Source organism: Uloborus diversus, chromosome 4 (assembly GCF_026930045.1).
Source record: "Uloborus diversus isolate 005 chromosome 4, Udiv.v.3.1, whole genome shotgun sequence".
Classification (NCBI taxonomy): domain Eukaryota; kingdom Metazoa; phylum Arthropoda; class Arachnida; order Araneae; family Uloboridae; genus Uloborus; species Uloborus diversus.
Window position 1 is genome coordinate 134,367,107 of NC_072734.1, and position 22,140 is coordinate 134,389,246.

Here is a 22,140-nt window from a genome sequence, read left to right on the forward strand (position 1 = left end):
GTTCCCCCCATATCTTGAAAAATCTTTCGGTATCAAACTTTAAACTAAATACCAAATGTCGAAGTAAGAAATTGAGAATTATCTATTTCTTGCTCGATATCTTATCACAATCTCAGTCACAAGATGGATAGTGTCATTGCATTTTCTTCTTACATGTAACATATATATATTGCCAAAATTGTAACAGTTAGTTTTTTTTTGTCGTCTGCTAGCTGCCAAAATGTTGCTGTTATTATGTGCTGTTATCTTCACGATTGGATGTATGTAGATTTCCTTCATTTCATGTTTTTAGTTTTTGTTTATCAGCGTCAGTTAGGGAATTAATGTTTATCATTTTGTTATTCTCTCTTCATTGCTGTCATTTTCCAGTATGTGGAGCAGTCTTTTCTTTTAAAACTACATTTAATGTACATGTCAATCACTGAATTAGTGACTATTAATTGAATTAATGGATGACAGTTTTAAAAGTATTGTGTTCTTGGTGATTCTACTAAATTTCTGGAAATTTTAATGCACCATTATTTCAACTGAATCAAGAAAAACTCAGGTATTTTAATGTGTACATTATAAACAAACGAAAATTTCGTTTTATCTTTCAACTTGGATTGCATGCAAGCTGTTGCTTTGTACCACAATTTTCTGTTCAACCAAAATTTGATTTTAAACAGTTTCGTTCCTTACAAAATGATTCAAAAAAATATTGGATTTTGAATGACATTTGACATTAATTGAAATTTTGCTTTGTGGCTGGCCATAAATGATGTTGAAGTTTTTTTTTTCTCAAAATATTTGAGCCCTCTTCCTTTTTTGTCACAAAGTTTCATACTTTTTTACTAACTCAAGAGAATCGATGCGTGTACCCACTTAACTCTCATTAGAAGTAAATACATCTGAAATGCGTTTTTTTTTAAAGTCATTAATTATGTTAAAAATTGAGTGTAGTACTTTCAAATCAAAAGTATTGGAATGTTTTTGCTGGTGTCTAAGGTACGAAGTCTGCACTTATTGCTACCCATCCCCATCTTGACACTGTTTACTTGTTATTACAAGAGCAAACAAAGAGACTCAGTCTTGGTTCACAAGGTGGAGATTTGATAACACAAATGAAATCAAGCTAATTTATTTCATTAAAGGCAAAGTCGAATTCTACCAATTATTCAATGATGAAGTTATTTACTCAAATTTTGTTAAATATCTTGGTGTGCACCTAGACCAAAATTTTAACAAACTTCAAGCTAACACCAAACAATCCGAATGCAAAGGGAAAATTCTTACTAATTACCCCCTACTCGTAAGCTCAAGACTGAGCATCTCTAATAAAATCAATTCCCCTTGCAATCGAATGCAAGGGGAAATTTTTCACTAATTACCCCCTACTCGTAAGCTCAAGACTGAGCATCTTACTAATATTATATATGAGAAAGTTTGTCTGTATGGATGTATGGATGTTTGTTACTCTTTCACGCAAAAACTACTGAACGGATTTTGATGAAACTTTACAATAATATAGCTTATGCATCAGAATAACACATAGGGTAGTTTTCGTCCCGTTATGGGGGGCAAAACCCCCTTAGGGGGGCAATAAAACACAATTTTTGTATAAATTCTCTAATATTGGGATGAAAAAATACTTGCACATATTTACATTATATGTCCATCGAAAGCTCTGATTTTTCTGCTGAAGATGGCACCTGTTCGAAATTTCTAAGTAGAATAAAAAACGAGTTATGAGCTTTTTAGATCCATGTTCGAAGGCTTTCCTCAACTCAATACAGTATTTAGTGTATCATCTCAACTCCCTGTCGATAGCGACAATTGTTGTATTGTTGACTTTCTTTGCTTTTCGTGATTGTTCAAGGCTTTTCTCAAGTCAAATCTTGAAGTAAGATTTTTGCACAAGATTGGCAAATAATACATGATTTGGCTGATGATTTTCCATTTAAACGGAACTTTAATGTAATTAATGGTTTTTATTATTATTTATGCTAATTGAACACTTACTCATTATCCAAACAACCTGCAGATCGCCAAAATTTTTGCAGAAAAATTTCCGTAGCTGATGAATTTGGCAGTTTTTTCAACGTTGCTGTTTTTGAAGCCGAAGACTACGTCATAATGTTTCTCAGCTTTCACCATGTAAACAAAATATCACCAATCAAAGAATTTTCAAAAGCCTTTTTTTTATTATGTTAAATAATCCAGCAACTAAATTAGGCAAATCCATAAACAGCACAAAAACTTCCATTAATTTTCCTTTTTGCACAATTTCAAACAATCACCAAATTTTATTACTTATTTTGGTAACATTTCGGATGAAACTGTTTAGCGCCATTTTATGGTGACCAAAAATATCTCAGCATCTGGCGACGAAATCTCTGTAACGAAAATTAATATCATATCGTTTTACAAAGTAAGGAAAGAATGGGGGAGCACCATCGAAGGTACCCCGAAACGACTTTCGCAAATTCGGTAAAATCGCACCAAGAGCCACAATGATTGAAATTTCCCGAAATAACTAAAGCATGCATAAGGGGATTACGAGCGCAGCTACTTTTTTTTAATCACTTCGTACTTCATTAGCCATACAGAGAAGGTTTTAGACTCCATGTTTAAAAAAAAGTATCAACAGATTAATCTTTTTAAACACGAGAAGATTAATTTCATGTTTTTTAAATTTGTATATGCTTAAATATAGTGCTTTCGTTTCTAAATCAATACTACTTTGTTCTTTATACTTATTGCTATTTTAGTTTTATGGGTAAGGAAGAAACTCGATTTTTAATCATGTAAAAAGATGTGTTTTAAATTCTTTCACTTAAAACAGAAAACAAAAGCAAGTAACGATTTTTTCTAATAATTATTACTGACCCAGGCAACGCCGGGTATTTTTGCTAGTCTCTAATAAAACACTTATATCTACCTTTCTATCATCAGACCAAAGCTTCTATATGCCATCCAAATCTGGGACAATAAAATGTCACATCAAAGCTATGCAGACTTTTCAAATTAAAATATTAAGAACAAAAGTTCCCACATCTGTAAGAAACTGTACATTACATAGGGATCTTGCTATCAAATCAATTACAAAATTTATCAGATTTCGCGCTACAAACGTCTTTACTAAACTCCACTCCTACCAAAGCTCCAATATTGCGTAGCAAATTTCATTACATTTTAAAAAACATTGATTTAAAAAATCCTGATCATCAAGTATGATACAATTAAAAATTTTCAAATTAAGACTATAAGGTGAGCTGGAGCGCCCCACCCGCCAAACCGTCTTAACCAATCCAAGCACTCTCTTCCATCTAAGATTAACTGCCGTCCAAAGGGACGCAGTCTTTTATCTTGAATTTGAAAATGTTTAGATTAGTCTAAATCAGCATCATTGTTGCTTGATGTTTATATTTATGTCTATTTTCAAAGACTAGTTTCTCAACTAATGAGTAAAATGCATAAATTATTCAGTTTTTGTTGAAGGGGGGGGGATCTCCTCATGAATTAATTTATTAATATCCTCTTTCTCTCTCTTACATGACACAAGATAAAGGGATTTGAACTCCCACAATCTGATTCCCATTCGAAGAAAGAGAGATATGAAATCACAGTAATAATAACAACAAAAACTAACCACTTTCTAATAACCAGATTTAAGAATCAGCAAAAAACAGAAAACTGAAAATCTAATATAAAAACAAATATGTATTGTCCATTTTCCAAGTGAATTCACTTTGCTCCGTCTTCTGAAATGCAAAGTTCAATTTAACACGGGGGTGATCGGTAAACATACCCCCGTGCTTATTAAATGAGACAACCAGGCAACCTTAACTTTTGCGTGCATTTTAATGTGCAAAAAAAGTCAGTGTCCTTTACATCACTTGCTTCACTTTCTGTTGCTATTTTCGTTATTCTTACATTTTAAAAACTGCTGCTTTCACCACATAATGCTGCAATCCAAATAGGCCTTCTGCCGAAAACATTGAAAGGGACTCTAAGATTTTGGAAATAAAAGGTGGAGAAACTAAGCTGAAAGTTGTACTGCCTGGAGAAGCAGACAGAAAATTTTAGCCTGCACCAGGCTGTAGTGCTGCTGAAGAAGATTAGAAACCCATTTTCAAATCTCTCAATATCCAGCAAAATCTGATGCGATTCTATCTCTTTTTCATACTCAGACCATGTGTGGAGAAAAGGCTAAACTCCCCTTAAAAGCTTGTTAGCCTACACAAAGAAAGAGAATCGAGGTTTTCAAGTCTTTTCTTAAGTCAAAATTAAGTGTGAATTAATTTTGAGTTATTTTTGTTTTTCAAAAAAAAAAAAAACTAATTACAATCTTTTTTTTTTTTTTTAAATCAACAATTGCCTTTTCCTCTTTTCTTTTCTCTATGCTTTGAGAGAGTACCCCTAATAATTTTCCTCTGTTTCATGAATGAATTTTATTTTAATCTGAGCAAAAGTTTTTTTGATTCAGATTTTTCCTTATGTCTAAATGTACCAATTTAAAAAATATTTTTGTAAAGGTACCATTCTTATTAAATCTAAATATCATCCTTTTCTGTTTGTTCCGAATTTTTTTTTTTAAAGTCCCTAAAATTCTTATTTGCCAGGTTTCCAATCTGAAGCTGCTGCTGTGAAAAGTGCTCCACAATTTGCTGACAATTTTTTTGTCAAAGGTCTTCTCATTTTGCCTTATGCTGAAATCAATGAGCCTTTCAAAGCCTTTTATGACAAAAGGAATGGTAGAAGCCGCATTGATTACTATGGAGGTATGAATCTTTTTTGTCTAATTGTAACAAAAGCTGTTCTAAATAAATACAATCTGTATTTCAAAACAAAAACATGATTTTTTTCCAAGTTGAACCATATAGGGAACGAAGGATCACTCGCTTGTAGAGAACCTTTTAAATGGTCCCGATTGAAACTGCATTTTCAGTATGCTTGTAAAGATCTCATAATGCTGGAGAATCTGCTATAATGATTGAAAAAAGATGAAATTTTCCTGTTTTTACAGAATTTGTCCCAGTAACATTCCTTACCAGTTGTATCCTAGAGACAAATACCATCTTCAGCTATAGGTACCCCTTTTCTGCCAAAATATCCCTTTTTTTAACACTTTGAGATCTATGCCCGAGCGTAACTCAGGTTGCCGTTTTGGTGAAGTTAACTAAGCCCGAGATCCTCCCGGGGTCAAATTTCAGCTCTCTTAGCTGTAAAAGTAAGAGTTATATTTGTTTCTAGCCTTTTTTAAAACTATCTACGCACCTTTTACTTTCAAAAAATATACATATATGTATTCTGCCGTGTGCAGGTAAACGGCAGTATCTGCAGAAATGAGATTTCGAGATATTTGAAGAAACGCGTTTTCGATATAATGCTAACAATAGAAAAAAGTTGGAATTAGACGTCTTTTTTGCGCCTTTGTTTCAGCGGAAACGAAATAAGCAATTTTGTACAATAAAGATAACGTATAATAGATGACAAAAATGCAAAAAAATTTAAAATTGAAAATTTTTAGTTACTGCCCTTTACCTGCACATGGCAGTATTGATGGCAGCACCAACCTGCATCCTTCATTATGAAAGCAAGCATCTTGAAGTATGTAATAAAATAAAAAATACTAAAAGACGCATCTTCCAAGTATTTTTTTTTTTAATTATGCAAAGCGCTAAAAAACCCCAGTCCGTAGAGAAACATGCATTTGAAATAGCCCAGACCTGAAAGTTAATTTTCAGTAAATAATCTTCAAGAATAGTTATTTTACAGCACTTGTCAATGTTTTGAATTTTTTAGATAATCTGTGGAGATTAACAAATTATAGATTTGTTTACAATAGATATCGGAAAACTCTATGAAATGTAAATAAAATCCGAATATTCACAGCTAAAAATTTTTTTATTTCTACAGACAAATAAAACAGCTTTATATTTTTCTAATTTGTTTATTCCCAAGTACATAAGTTAATACTAAAATTCTACTTTAGTTTACCCTAAGTATGTATGAATAGAATTTTCTTGCAATGAAAGCCGATTAGGACTTTTTTGTGAATTCAAGTGTAGCAAACACTCTGTTATAGTGAACTCCTACGACGGTAAGATGAGGGTTTATTATGGCGAGATCAGACTGCATTTATTTTTGTTGATTGGCTACTCTTGCCCTTGTTAATGAACCTGTTTTTTCCACAGAGATTGTTCAGACATATCAGTTAGCTGTAGATGGTGAATTTGGTTCCAGCTACAAAGTTGCTTACATGCCAGATGAGACTGGACTACCTACCCAAACATGTTTTCAAGTGAACGGAACAAAAGATAATCCAGTTTCCATTCAGAGTATTCTTCCAGATTTGACAAATTTCAATGTAAGTGGTTAATATATATATATTTAAAAAACCATTGAATCTTAAATATGTAAAAGAACATCTTATTATAACTTAAATTCATTGTCTTGAAATAAGAAAAAAAGTTTCATGTAGAAGAATGTTTAAATCATTAGAGCACTCTGCAATTCGCTAATAAAATATTAAAATTTTTCCATCTGTTAGCATTCGCACTTGCAAAATTTGAGAATGATTTTTTGGGGCATTTGGACTAGCCCCAGCCACTTCTCCTCTTCTAACCAATCACAACGATTGAACCAGACGAACTAAAACCGCAAGACCCGTCACCCCAATTAAACTTCCATGGGCGAGAATTCTCTAGTCCTTGGAAAAATATCTTCACCCAATAACAGCAGAAGGTGGGGGAAGGATTTTAAGCACGTCACTTGTATGAAACAACAGTTCGGAGGGCAGGAAAAAGCCCACGCAAATTAGAAAATGTTTCTATTCCTCTGTCCCTCTTTTGTCTTCAATCTTAAGCGGCTGATAATATCTGGAAAAGGGATTTACAATTTTATGAGTTGATCATATCTCGTGCATATTTTTAATTATTTATTTTTCTGCTTGTAACTAATATGAACCGAAATCTCGAAATTTCTGAATGGAGATTTTATTTTCGAGTAGCACACAGCACAGATCAGTTGGTTTTGAGTGTGGTGCTAGTAAAAGTTCTGAATTTGTCCGAAACTTTTACAAAACAGCTTCAATTGGACAGTGGTGTTCCCGTAGGGTATACTCCTTATATGCCGTATACTCTCAAACATTTTTTAGACATATAGCGTATATCCTCAAGCTTCATAAATTTTTATATTATGACATACTATGTATATGATCACATACACAAATTGTTCGTAATGGGTTACTGGGAGTATACCCTCAGAAAAATTGAAGGGAACCATACTGCAATTGGGTGAGATCTATTCAATTTTCTTCTTTGTTTTGATAGTTGGCTAAAGTAATAAGTATTGATTGTATAATAGGCTTTATTAATGCATTTTCTATGCTAAAGTATTCTATCGCGGAACAAACTTGAATTATTTCAGTTTGACCCAGTACTCTAAAGTGTACAATGTGGCAAAGTGGTCACATTATCTTAAAAACGACCAATTATTGACTTAAAAACTTCAGATTATTTCAAACATTATGGAAAGAGTTTTAACACTCTAGCTTAGTTATTGAAAAAATTATTGGCTTTAGGTCACTCTTGCTAGGTGAGCGTTTTTTTGGTGAACCTTTTTTTCAGTAATTAAGAATTGCTTATTGTTTTCACCTGACCCATTGAAAGATATCCGTCCTTTGATTTTATTTTTCTATGTGCTTATGCATAGCAATCCATGTGCCTCGGAATCGAATTATTTATAAACAACTTTTCTCGACTTTACACAATCCTTTTTACATGAAAACAATATCCAGCACACAACATCTAACATCCAGCCCCTGACATTCATTTGAAATTTGACGTCTTGAATTCAAATTATGGTTGCGATAAAAGTCATTAACAGAAACAAGAAACCCAGCGAGCAGGGTCCTATCGCAATTCGCGAATACGAAAAACATAATTTGAATTCAAGATTTCAAAATTCAAACTATTTTGTTGTTGTTGTGTGTGTATTTCCATGTTATTGGAATAGCTAAGGGTTTTCTTATATTGGCGATGTAGTTTCAAAGTAATACGTTTTGTAGTCAGTACAATATATTCAACAAAATTGCGCATTGGATAAGCACTTTAAAAATTACTAAAACGAGAGTTTGTTATATCCATATAAACAAAATTTACTATGGAAGTTTTATGATTTTTTGCATAATGGCAGAATATTTTTAATTAATAGAATAAGCAAACCAATGCACAGCTTTTTAGATAAGATTATTATGATCATTTAGAAAAAAAGATTTCTGAAATATGTGCATAAACAAAAAAGCAACTTTTTATAAAACTGAAATATTCTTAAGTGTGTTGAATTTTTTTAATGGCATAAAAAACTTATTGGTTAATCAGTAAGTGTGTACAAAGATTTCAAAGAAATACATATTTTATTTAAATGCAAGAAAAAAAAATGAATTGAATTATGAATGTGATGTGACCTCTAGGTATTGTGATGTGGTTTTGCACAATAAGAATCAAAGGCAATTCTAATTTTGATAAAGAAGAATATATTAGCAATTGAAGAAACTGTTTTTGTTTCTAGAAAAAATATTGTTACCAATTTCGTAATTTGATATAAGGAAGCACAACTCAATCGAAATTAATGCTGCTGTGTGATCAACTGGTGGTCTTGGTATCAAGAGAGTAATTGTAGTTTGATTAATGCTGTGTGTTGTTTATTACTAGTTGCATGGGTTGTGTGTCTTTAAATTTAGATTGTTTACCTGGAAATTTAAAAAACTAATCAAGTGGATTATTTTCTAAAACCACCAATTTCAACTTTGTCACTTGAAGAGGAGCTCCAAATAAGGAAACTTCAAAAGGACTATATTTTGTTGTTCAGCATTTTGGTTTTCATCATTGTTTGATGGATGAGCCAACAACTTCAGTTAACTGTTGTTTACATTCATTAAAGGAATCCTGGCTTTGTCAGATAGCTGTATTCCTTTATTTGTTGTTTTGTGGGCCTTCTTATGGTATTCATTTAAAAGAACTTGCTTTTTAGCTGCCTTGGGAAGGAATCTACGATAAAAATTTATCAACCCCAAAAATGCCCTCAGTTCTTTTACAGTTTTTGGTTCCTTATAATCCAAAACTACTTGCACTTTCTATGGTAAAGGTTTTATTCCTTTGCATGAAATTAAATGACCCAAAAATGACAACTCAGGTACCCTTAGGGCACATTTTGAAGTATTTAACTGTATTCCATACTCATTAAGTCTTTGAAAAATTTGATCCAGGTCCTATGTGCTCATCTTGTGTTTTCAAAAATACCAGAATGTCATCAAGGTAAGCGAAACAAAAATCCAAATCTCTCAAAACCTCGTAAATAAAACGCTGGAAAGATTGAGCGGCCTTACAAAGCCTGAAGTTTAAGAAAAGGAATTCAAAAAGACCAAAAACGGAATATTTATTGCAGTTTTTTTCAATGTCCTCCTCATGAACTGGAATTGCATGATAAGCACAAAAAATATCAAGTTTAGAAAAAGTTTTCTTTTCATACAATGAAGGAAGAAAAATCCTGCAAATGTGGAATAGGATACCTGTCCGGGACAGTTTTTACATTTAGCCTTCGATAGTCCCCAACAGGGCTTATTCCGCCTGATGTTTTGTTGACAACATGCAATGGAGACGACCAAGGACTTTTCGAAGGTCGACAAATACCTCTTTCAATCATGAACTCGTAATTTTTTTTTAACAGTGTCTAACAGTTTAAGGTGCATTCGCCTAGGGCGACTATGCACGGGCGGACCAACTGTTTCTATGTGATGTTCTGTGGAATGTGTAACACATTTAAATCTTGAAGTAGGCATAGTTATATCTGGATATTTACCTAAAATAGCATGATAAATAGAATTTTCTACTATTACTTTGACTGCAGTCTATTGGCTAAAGTCGAAAGTTCCGCGGGAATCTAATTTGGTTATACCCTCAATTAATCATTTATGTTTTAGGTCGACCAATAAATTAAAATGTGTCAAAAAGTCTGCTCCGATGACGGGCATAAAAATATCTGCTACAATGAAATGCCATTTAAATGAACGTCTGAGACCTAAACTTAATTGCAGTAGTTTTCTACCATATGTTTTTATCTTTGAATAATTTGCAGCAAACAATTCAAAAGAATTTGGACAATTTTGCTAATTACCCTTAGCAAGAATGCACGAAACATCACTACCCATATCTATAAGGAACTTGGTATCCGAATTTTGATCATAGACACGGAGTCGATTTGTGGTTTTTACCAAACACATCTCACTATCACCCCCATCGGGAGTGGTAGCATTCAATTACATTTTTTGGGGCAAATGCAAAAGGTTGTCTGCATTTGTTTGCTTTTTGACCAAAACGATTGTGGTAGATACAAAAATTTGAATTGCCCTGAGTATGTTGCCCGTTTCTGCTATCATTTCTATAGCGGGAGTTAGACCGCTTTCTGTAAGGCGAACCATCCCTCTCATGTGGTAATTTCCCAACCTGCAATGTCAACTGTGTAATTTGCTGTTGCAAGCTGTTAAGAGCTGCTTGTTCGTTTTCAGACATATTACAGAATGAAAATGCAAGACAAGAAATTGTATGTGTGGGGGGGGGGGGCGGATCTCTCGGTCAAAGAACAAGAGAACTCATCTCAATTCCAGCTGCGAACTAGAAATCCGACATTTATATGTCAGTTTTAAAAGTATCCATTTGTAACAGAAAACGGAAAACAGTCGCTAAGGTAACTCAAAATAACAGCAGGCGTCACTAAAACGAGTCACATAGTGGCACCAACACTAACTCCATTGATATGGTTGCATATTCACAATTTCGGGTCACCACTAAAGACGAGTGATGTTTATCCTTCAAATAACACACTTATTGGTGCTAAAACTACATAAACATGAAAACGAGCTAGAGGCTACTAAAAGATTAAAGATTTAAAAGGTTAAAAAGTAACATTTAGAAAGCTCGCTGTCAAGCGAGCACACGCTGCACGTAAGTTCCAAGAGAATTCCGCTTCCGACTGAGCGCACGTGGGTTTTTCTCCACTTGTTTCTCCGCAGAGCCGAGTTGAGTAGCGCTCATGTATTCTCTGCCGATTACTGATGATTATCTAGAGTTGTACAAGGCTGAAGTGGAGTCCTAGAGTTCCCACACTACCTTTGGTGACGTAGAATGAAGGAATAAGGTTTGAAGGACCACTTCTTGGCAATCATCTCTTATTTATTCTAATTATGGTTAAAACTGTTGTGGAAAACCGACCTTCAGTTTTTCTTCTTCAAAACCATTGGACTGCTTTGGTTGTTTTTTTTACAGCCTAGGTATGTACAGTTGATTTTTTGCAAACAAATAATGAAAAGAGAAGTACAACTTAAGTTGGTCACCTTATGACATGCGTTACTATAGTGGATTTACGAAAAATATAAACTTTGGTTTCCAAAGGACTTTTAATACGTGTAACGAAATCAAGAGGGCGCCATCGACTTGGCTGAGTAGTGAAGGGATGATGAAACCCTGGACCCCTGTTGGGGCGAAATAAAAAGGGGAGAGTCGAAAAAACTTCCTGAGAGAGTGAGAGTGGAGAGGACAAGCGAAAGGAGGCTGGAAGGTACAGCTGAAAAGGTTGCTTCGACGGGAAGAAATGAGCCTTCTGTGATCGTTGAGTGCCATGTTTCTCGGAACCCCTAAAGCCTGCGATAGATTCCCCTCCTCTACCTGATAATGCAATGTGGAAAGTAATTATGCCCTCGAGAGAATTCACGATATTCCTCCTATTGACTTGGCAAAACTTTCACGAGATTTGTTGATCCACGGGGCCCCGCCATTACGAAGGATGCAGCGAACGAACAGTAAGTGTTTGTCATATATTATTGGTGACCAATTTGTTCCTATCATGTTAAGGCTATGATATAATTGAATTTTGTCAATGTGTAAGGTTTCATGTAACTTCAATAGATTTATGTTAATTAAACTTTTCCTTGTAATCTACGAAAGTGTAATGTTTCACTATGCCACGTGGTTTTTATTCTTTAGGAAAAATAGTGATATATTTGACTAGCATGTGTTACGATAATTAAGAATAAATTTGGATTTTAGCTCAATTTGGATTTTTACTGTACGATGCAATTAGATTGCGGATGGCAACCACGTGACGCCATTTGGCTCTGTCTGGTAAATTGGCTTGTTTATGATTAAGGAAATACTTATGAACTGGGTTATCGGACTGGAGAACACGAAAGCTATACGATCATAAAATTTAATTAAGGAGTTAAGTGTTATTTTGCTTTTTTTTTGGTTGATAATAGAAGCAAACAGTCCGTACAGGTATGTTCATCTATTTAGAATACAAAGCTGTCTTCAGTTCCAATGAAAAGATCTTTCTTAACATTTTGGACTGATAGGGTGTATTTTGCAGTAATATCCTAAGTATTTTTTCACTTTTTTTAAAATTCTTAATATCATACCTCCTGAATCTTTTGATTAAGTTTTTATCTTTACATTAAAATACTTAGAACAGCTGGTGTGCAAATTCATTGCAATATTTCAAAACTCTCCCACTGTATTTTAACGTCACCATCCCCCATTCAAAGCAGATTTCAGTGGCTTCTGTGTTTTTTTCCATTTCGCTGTGATTATCGAGATGATATTTTATGTAAACAATTAAACATGTGTGTACATACAGGGTGTTCTGTTTTAACCTGCAAGACCTTTATTTTCACAATCGTTAATCCTAGATGTATACTTCCAATTGCAAAAATGTTCAAAATCAGATGCGTAGTTAAGATATTGAAAGTTTGAAGCAAAAAAAAAAAAAAAAAAAATAGTCAAAAATACAAAATTTAACTTTTTATATGGGCCTTAGGTCCCCTAACAAATATTTAGAGAGATAATCTCCATTGAAAACTACTACTAACACAAAAAAATTGACATTTGTGCAACCAAAACTCTAGGAGATATTCCAGTTTAAAGTTTTAAGGGACCATACAGAAGATGAGATTGGAACTTATCGCTCTTTCAGAAACATGACAGGTCCTCAAAGTAAGAAAAACAAGGTATTTATATTTTTCATTGCTATTAAAAAATTCATGCAAATGTCATGCCGTGATGCACAAAAATACATTACAAAACCTTGAATAATTTGAAAAATGAAAAATCACACTCTATGCACACATGTAATTATAAACACTCGTTAACCACTATATTTTTCCCCCAAAAAGTGTTATTGATGGTGGGTGAAAAGTGGTGTAAGTCACAAAATGCTGTGTTTCATATCTCTGTGAATATTGGTCGTACTAATTTAAAACTTTTTGTGTTATAATTATTTTTCAATAAAGATTATTTCTCTAAATATAAGTTAGAATACTTATATTGTTTTATGCACGTAGCACAGCTAGAGAAACTTGCCAGTGTTATGAAATGGTATCTATAGCAGCAAGCTGGAGTGTTGTTGACGTTAAATGAGTCAAGCCCAGGGTTCAAAAATATATTTTCGAATATATCCAAAATATCTGATATTTTGATATATATCGGATATTTTGATATATATATCCGATATTTTCAATTAACGCAAACTAAAGTCTTCAAAAAAAGTAAAAGCATCCTCAAATCACTCTTTATTTTGTGATATTACAATTACAATATGTGGACTTAAAATTAAGTTTTCTTTCCTTATTTATATTTAATATTTCATTTTACATTTTTATCGATTTTAATGGAGTTAATTTAGCATTAGCTATCCTACTCATTTTCTTTCTGTTAGATATTTTTACATAATTATATGATTCAGAAATGGAAAAAAAATATGCATTAGTTGGTGCACAGTCATTAGACATTTTCTTTTTTTCTAATCAACATTTAATATTTAACTAGGCACTTTTAATATGACTTAAAATTGTTACATTATAATAATTTTATGAATATAAAATAATTATGTTACTTAGTTGTATCAGTGATGTATTAATACATCATAAAAATATAGTGCATGACAATTTGGTTGTTTTTACTAATAAATGAACAATATTACTATGATTAACACAATTTTTACATTGAAAATACTGTAATTGAAAAAATATATATCAACTGATATATATCGGCAAACCGTGGTAAAGCCGTACATTTTCTCGCCCATTCCTGCACCAGAGTCCCACATACTACTTAAGTTTCTCTTATGTAGTTTTGTATTTCATTCTCTTGATTTCAAAATGCAATTTTTACTACGTACTGTAATTTATGTATGTGGTAAATCCATAGGCTATTTTTTTATTTTGTACTTTCATTAACTCAGATGACTTGGATCCCGTTTTTATCCGGATTAATGATGTTCTACTGTTAAGTGTTTATTTGCATATAAGTATGTCACTCTGAATTATTTGCCAAAAAAATGTTTTGTGTATTAAAATTGATAAAAAATAAATTGCAATTTACCAGTTGGTTCAAACTAGTATAAAAATATTATATTTTTTACCTTTTTTCAGTATGAAAGAGATGCTCCTTGCTTTCAAGAAAATCCAATTGTTTGGGATGACCCAAGACAAGGTCAGATGTGTGAACTGTGGGTTCAGAAAAACACAGTTGAAGACAAAACCAACAAGTACAGTATGTACTTGGACAAGAAAACTGGTGCTCCTGTGCATTATATCATGAAAGGATACAATACATTACTTGGTTCCCACTATGACAAGTATGAACTGTACTATGTGAATTATACTGTTAATAATGTAACAGATGGTGACTTTGATATCAATTCCAGTAAGTGCACATTACTTATTATTGATTACACAATCCTGCAAAATTTAAGTTTTGGAAAAATACAAAAAAAATTTTGACTGATCTTTACGTTATTTGGTCTCCTAGTTTTGAAATTGACCTCCATTTTTTCCCATCACATCAGAATTTTTTTTTCTAAAAGTGAATTCTATTTTTGCTAAAATTCCGCTTCTAGAATAATCCTCTCGACAAACTTTGCACGTAGTACCTGGCAACATTTTTTCTATTTGAATATATGTAAAATAATCTGCTGTTGATTTATGTTGATTTTTCAGCAATAAATTATTTCTAAATAGTTTAAATGGATGAAAATCAGCGTTGCATGTGCACCTCTGTTCGAGGGAAAAACTAGACGTTCCCTTGAGTTAAAACTTTACACATCAAATCATGGTCCAGTTTCTAGAAGAAAATCATCAAGAAATTACTTTAATCTGTTTTTGTTTAGGTGTAACATGTATAAAATGGTTGGTTAGGTGTAACATGTATAAAATGACGACGGGTCTTGCCCCGTCGTCAAGAGGAGCAGATTTTGTACCTGAAAGCTAGAATCAAATTTTAAACTGAGAAAAAAACAGCAACCCCTCCCCCCCCCAAAAAAAAAAACAAAGTTTATTTTTAAGTGTGCTCTTGTTTTCCTTTCATCTCCTTTCCTTTTCCTTTATTTCTTTTGATGTTCTTCTTTTCTATTTAATCCCAGGTTCACCTCTCGTTAAAATCCAGCAGTAGTCAGCAAGCATATTTCTGTCTCATCTTCCTTGATATTTGTGCTCCATATCTTTATTGCCCTATTGGGATCTTTCACACTGTTCTTCACTCACAGATCATAACTTTACAAGGAAAGAATCCACATGTGACAGGGTGGCGACAGATCAGGGAAATCAAGGAGATCAGGCAAAAGTCAGAAAATTTTTATTAATCGGGAAAAAATCAGGGAATTTTGAAAAAAGTTAACAAAAATTCTTGGAAAATTGATTAAATGAATTTTTTTTTAAACTTTGCCGAATTAAGTGCCCTAATTACATATGCATTTTCAACCAATTATTTGTTTTAAAAAAAGAAATAATAATGAGGTGTGATTATACTCGACTGCATATTTCTGCATCTTTCTTCCAAAACGTCAGAGTATTGAGTCTTAAGTTGTTAACCGCAGGATGAACTTCCTCAGATTGCTTTTCTGTGTCTGTAAAGTTGTTTATTCTACGAAGCTTGAATTTTCCTTTCACGCGTTCCATGCTTAAAATAAACAACTCTACAGGCAAAGAGGAAGCCCTCATTATTGCCTTAGCTCCCTTGCCTTTTCTTGAAGTAATTAGCGTACTATAACCACAATTTCAAGAAAAATCTTTGTTTTTTCAATTAATAATGACAAAAGCTTAAAAATTATTACTTCTTTGCATTTTTAATTTAATTGCTAAAACTGAACGTTAAAAGGAAATCAACTATGTTTTTTGCTATCGTTTTGTTCGTTGTTGCCTCAGAATATACGAAGGGTTTTTTTTTTCAGACTTTAAAATTCTTTTATTTTAAAACCAAATTATATACATATATATTTTGAAATTAGTTCATTGTTTTTTGCATTTCAATGTTTTAATTTCATGGGCATTTCTAAAGTAATCATAAGTTTTTTTTTTGAGAAATAATGAAATCATTTAAAATTGAGTTGTATACAGGGCCGATCCTAGGGTGTCGGCCGCCCATGTGCAAAGACCTAATGTGCCGCCCCTCAAGAGTAATTTGCATATTTTGACTAATCTTTAACGTCTATATAAATCTTTCTTTAAATTTCTATGTCAAGTTCGAATTTTAAAAAAAGGGAGGGGGGGGGACAGAAGAATGATCTTATAAAAAGGAAGAAATTTTTTATAGTAAGAAACTCCTTAGGTACAATTTATATCTAGAAGTATCTTTGAAGAAAGTAATAGATACCAAAACTTACTAGTCGTAAAAACGCATTTTATAGTAAGATAAATAAATACCTTTGTGCTGTTGTAAAGAAACGAAAAGTAACAATGTATAAAAAGCACAAATTCGCAGATTACCATCTGCGAATTTGTGCTTTTTACACGTTGGTACTTTTCGCATTTTATAGTCTTTCTTCGGTGACATCTGAGAAGGGACGGAGGAAGGGGAAGCGTGGGGGGAGGAGTCAGGTGTTCAGGGGAGGAGGATTGCTCCAAGAAAATTATAGAAATTGGCGTATGAAAAATATTTTTAGTTAATCTTTAGTTGTGTTTGGTTGCAAGGACAAAAGAGTCAAGTATATTCAAGGTGCGTGGAGAAATTTTCGAAATTGACGTCAAATATCGCAATTTTAAGAACTTTTTCGAGACTTTAGGTGAAAGTAATGTTGCAGTTCTTTCCTAAAATTCTTTCAAAATTGAAATCAATTTGAAGCTATTTTTTTAAGACCGTAGCTTAGGAAGGATCGGCGTTCTTCCCGAAAAATCTCCGAAACTGAAATTTTAAACCCGCAATTTCGGTTTGACGTTGCAAGAGGAAGGGAGATTCAATCGTCTCCCATCGAAAGATTTTGAAATGTAAGTTTAAAACGCAAATTTAGGCCGTCTTTGGTGACGGTAGGGGATCTGGCGGCTATCCTCCGGTAATTTCTCGGCACTATTTTTTCAAAAACCCGTTTTTGGCTAGATTTGAAAACAATAGGGGAAACGTGAAAATATTTCGAACCTAAATATTTTTCGGAACTTAAATCCATTATAGGCTATTTTTGGGAAGGAGGGATTTTGGGGCTCTTAATTGGATACTATTTCTAAAATCGCAATTTTATATTATCTTTGATGACGTTAACAAAACTGGGAAGCTTCTACGGATCTTTTGAATATTTTTCAACATTAATATCTGAAAAATATAACTATCGACTTTTGTCCACCTCACCTCGACGACTGATGGATATGCCCTAGCGCCGTAAAAAGTTACATAAGCCTGGCAGTTCTCCTCCGGAATTCATTAGAAAAATAAGTCCCAAAATCGTATTTTAAGCATTGTTTGATAACGATGGAACTAAGAGCGAGCGGGGGTGCAGTGTGTCCTCACGAACTGTGTTTTTGAAACTGAAGTCAATTTCAGGTTAGTTTAGGCAGGAATCTGTGGCTCCACGGAACCGTCTAAAAACGCAATTTTTAGGTATAGTGATTGCGTTGGAGAAAAGGGGATCCAGGGTCTTTCCCCAAAAGTTCTTGAAACTGATGTTTGAAAAACGCAATTTTAGTTTGTTTTTCAATACGTTAAGTGAGAGGGGGTGGAATTAGAGGCTTCTCTAAAGACGCTAATTGAGACTGTCTTTGAGAGTAATGTTTGCGAATGGATTTCGGGGTCCTCCACTGAAAAAATTTCGAAAAATACCAAAACAATTTTATATGACGTTTGATGATAGGAAGAGCTGTCGTCTGAAAACAAGTTTTGGATATTGGAGTCAACATTTTTAGGCTATGTTTGATTAAGTTAAGGTGGAAGAGGTGAATCAGAAACTTAATTGGATCCTTAAGATCGATGGCTCAACCAGCGAAATTTTCCGAAAGTAAAGTCCTAGAAACGCAATTTCTAGAAGCCTTCTTTAGTTTCATCAAGGAGGTCATGGCATTCTTTTGGATCTTCGTTTTGGAGCTACATTTAAATTTGCTTCCCGGGGCAAGGGCCCTGTCCTCGTACCTGATCTGAAACCGGGCAGTTCATTCAAGATTTTAATCAGAAAAATTGTCGTGAAGGGGGAAAAGTACAACATTTTAGTTCGTCATTCATATATGCTACTCTCAAGGGAGTCGCAACTTTCCATTTTCTCTCCACGCATCCATGATTGCTAAACACAGAGTTTGTTACATAGTTTGCTGTTTGAAATGCTTGCCAGAGTATCTAATCAGTATAGCTTTTTTTTAAATAAATAAAATATGTCTTCATTGTTTAGGTCTATAAAGCTTGGGGGTGAACATTAGTGGCCGCCCTCGGTGCTCCTTTTAGACGGCACCATTTCATGCTTCAGAAGAGGGCCTTTCCCCTCCCCTGTATCCATGCCTGATTACCAGTTCTGTCACAAACTTTGCAATTAAATGAAGCATGTGTGTTAAGAGTAGATATTAACGGACAATGAACCAACACAATGTTCCCTAACATTCTATTTTTCTTAAACTATGCTATGCTGTCGGGAAATCGACACATACTTTGACAATTGAACATTTAAAAATCAGCACATTTATTCTACTTATTATAAGTTATCTTGTGAGAAATGCTTGAGGAATTTTGCCTGATTATAAGAACTATATGATAAGGCCTGCGGCCGCCCCATGCTTTGGCCGCCCTTGTGCGGCGCACACTCTGCACACCTGCTAGGATCGGCCCTGGTTGTATAAATAAGTAAATATTTTTATTATTTTTTAATAGTTAAAACTCTGTATTCATTCATTAAAACCTAAGCTCTTGATTAGAGAATAGCTCAATATGACTCTGGTTGTTGAAAGATTTCAATTTGTTTTACATAAATATGTCTATTTTTTAACTTTAGTAAAACTACATTACTTCTATACTTTCACTATTATTTGTTATTCTTGCAGCAATAATTATACTGCTTGAAAATGTAATTCAAAATTATTTCCATATAAACTTTAGTTTTATCATGATGAGATATGTCTTCAAGAGTGGTTTCAATAATTTCTTAGAATTCTTATGATAACTGGTTGCTGGAAGTAAAGTATTTCTTTTAGATTTCCTAAAATATTTCCCTGTAGATAATTTAATATACTATTTTACTTAAAAAAAGGGGAATATCTTTTCAAAATATATTTTTAATTAACTGCTTAAAACGTTTAAAAAACTGAATATTATATAATATGCAAGGAAAGGAAACCATTATCATTGGTAACGAGCAATTTGGTGAGCTTAATCAGGGAAATCAGGAAAAAGAATTTCACAGTTCCTGTCGCCACCCTGTATGAGTGAATAAAATGTAATTTATTAGTCATGGAGCATTTCGTTTGTATTAAATGGAGTTTAAAAAATATTCTGTGTCTCCATTGAAATACTAATTTAGTTTGTAGTATCACATCTGTGTGTAGGTGATAGAAAGGAGGGTTTTTATGAAGTGTACGAAACAAAAATTAAACTCTTTGTTGATACAATAATTCAACAAAAAAAAGTTTCCTTGCTTCTACTCTGTTATGTCAAATCAAAAAATACAATTAATATTACTAATTGATTCTTCAATGGATTAAAAATGCATTCCTTTTTGAATAGCAAAACATTAAACATTGTCTGATTTTGTTACAATTTTCTTAGAAGGAGAACATAAACAGCCTGTTTGCACTAGAATTTTGCTTGTGTAAGGTCTAGTTACATAATCCTATGCAACAATTTTTTTTTCTTTGAAAAATACATTTTCATTGCTAGATTAAAAAGATAGGGAAAATTTTTTTGTACAAAAATCTCTCTTCTCTTAAATATAACTATTTGGCTGGTACTCTAAAAAAGAAGTTAGATTAGTATTTTAAATATTTTTAAAGCATAAACTCATTTCTTGAAGTTAGTTCTTTTGAAGAAAAAATTGTTCCCCTTTGAAACCAAACTGTGCAATACTTTAAAACTTGAGAAAAACTCTGAAAAAGCTAAAAATTAAAGATTACATGATAAATACAAATAATTTAGGTTAATTACTTCTAAAAGCACTTTGACTGCATTTCAGGGATGCAATGCACAAATTTTCCTGGGCCGGGAGTTGAAGAACTAGTTCTCAATAACCCAATGAGAGAATTTATAAATAATGAAGATGGACACATTCACAGATCCTTTGATGATTTCAAAACAAAGCATGAGAAAACATACAAGGATAACAATGAACAAGAAAGCAGAAAGAATATCTATCGTCAAAATTACAGGTTTGTCCACATTTCTTCATTTGGTTCTCATATTCGTTGCAGAATTAAAATACAGGACACAATGTATGACATTCAAAAAATATTTTCAGTGTGAAGAATATATATTAATTTTTTATTAATTTCAAAAAGGGGTTGTTAAGCAGTCAAAACTTGTTTTGAAGTTTCATGTCATGAAAATTTGGGAAGCGTTATTAAAAAAAGCAAATCTTTGTGACATTAATTTACTGATTAACCCATTATCAATGAAAACTGAAATATGTGATTTTTGCATCCTAATTTGAGCTGAGCGCAAGAACATGATGTTGTAACACTGCAATTCTTAACTGGTGGTCCGGCGGATCGGTCCCCAGATATTTTTGCTTCTCCACAGTAAAAAATGTTCCTCACTCAAAAAAATTAAAACACCATAATTATAAAAAGAAAATCCTATACAACATCTTACATGAGTTTTATGATTTTATTACTTCTGTATAATTATTGCAATAAATACTATTCTTATTCTTAACATTTAAATATTTTTGTAAGTTTTTTAACAAAAGTAAAGTTTTATTTATATGTTGAAATTCACTTATTATTATTATCATTTTTTATATAAAAGGGAAAAAAAACTCAGTCATTTGCAAAAGTTTTTTCGCGAGTATTAAAAGGTCTTCAAGTCGAAAATTTATTTGAAAAAAAAGGGAAAAAACTTCACTTGTCCATACACAAAATTCATATTTTCAACGATCTGCAGATGCCAAGAGGTTTTTTGTAGAATACAAAATAGGTCAAAATAGGTTGAGAAGCACTGTTGTGAGTAACATTTAAATTATTAGCACGTAATATAGGTTTTTCTCCTTATTCACAAAACATGCATTACTTAACTGCTTTATTCATTCATTTTATTTATGTATTGATCAATAATAACCGCTATTTTTTATCACACCATTTGAAATACTGTGGTAGCTACAGACGCAGACAAATTTAAAAAAAAAAAAAAATGACAAAGAAGAATTAGACTAAGACATTGCAAAATATTTGGTACATTGCAAATGAATTTAACATGATTAAACACAAAGTGACAAAGATTACACATAGATTTTTGATAAGATACTAAATACTTTTGTGGAAACATGTTTGAAATTTTTGATTTTCGCATGAATAGTTTCAAACACTTAGTGTGTTTTGTCTTGCAAAAGTATGAGAAAAAGAAAGACAAATTTGACTTGAAAATTGCTTACGTACGTTTTTCGTGTAGGTATATACAAAGTATGAACCGTAAAGGATTAACCTACAGTCTTGAAGTAAATCACTTAGCTGATTACACAGACATGGAACTTCATCGAATCCGAGGTCGTTTACCTTCTCAAGGTTACAATGGTGGCCAACCTTTTCCAAAAGAAAAATTCCCCACTGATCTCCCTGAAAACTTGGATTGGCGTTTGTATGGTAAGAAAAATTTCTTTCGATTTAGAAAGAGTATTTTATTAGTTAAATTCTAAAGATCTCAAGACTAAGAGGTT

The 22,140-nt window shown here is 32.8% G+C and overlaps 1 protein-coding gene across 1 annotated transcript in view; it reads left to right on the plus strand.

The window, feature by feature from the left end:
* Positions 1-12: 12 nt before the first annotated feature.
* Positions 13-22,140, plus strand: part of LOC129219673 (digestive cysteine proteinase 2-like) — a 29,538-nt gene continuing 7,410 nt past the window's right edge. Inside the window, exons 1-6 of the mRNA XM_054853949.1 lie at positions 13-260; positions 4,605-4,763; positions 6,180-6,352; positions 14,468-14,741; positions 20,446-20,638; positions 21,876-22,066. Of these exons, the coding sequence (XP_054709924.1) occupies positions 221-260; positions 4,605-4,763; positions 6,180-6,352; positions 14,468-14,741; positions 20,446-20,638; positions 21,876-22,066 (1,030 nt within the window). The 5' untranslated portion in view covers positions 13-220. The remainder of the gene's footprint in view (positions 261-4,604; positions 4,764-6,179; positions 6,353-14,467; positions 14,742-20,445; positions 20,639-21,875; positions 22,067-22,140) is intronic.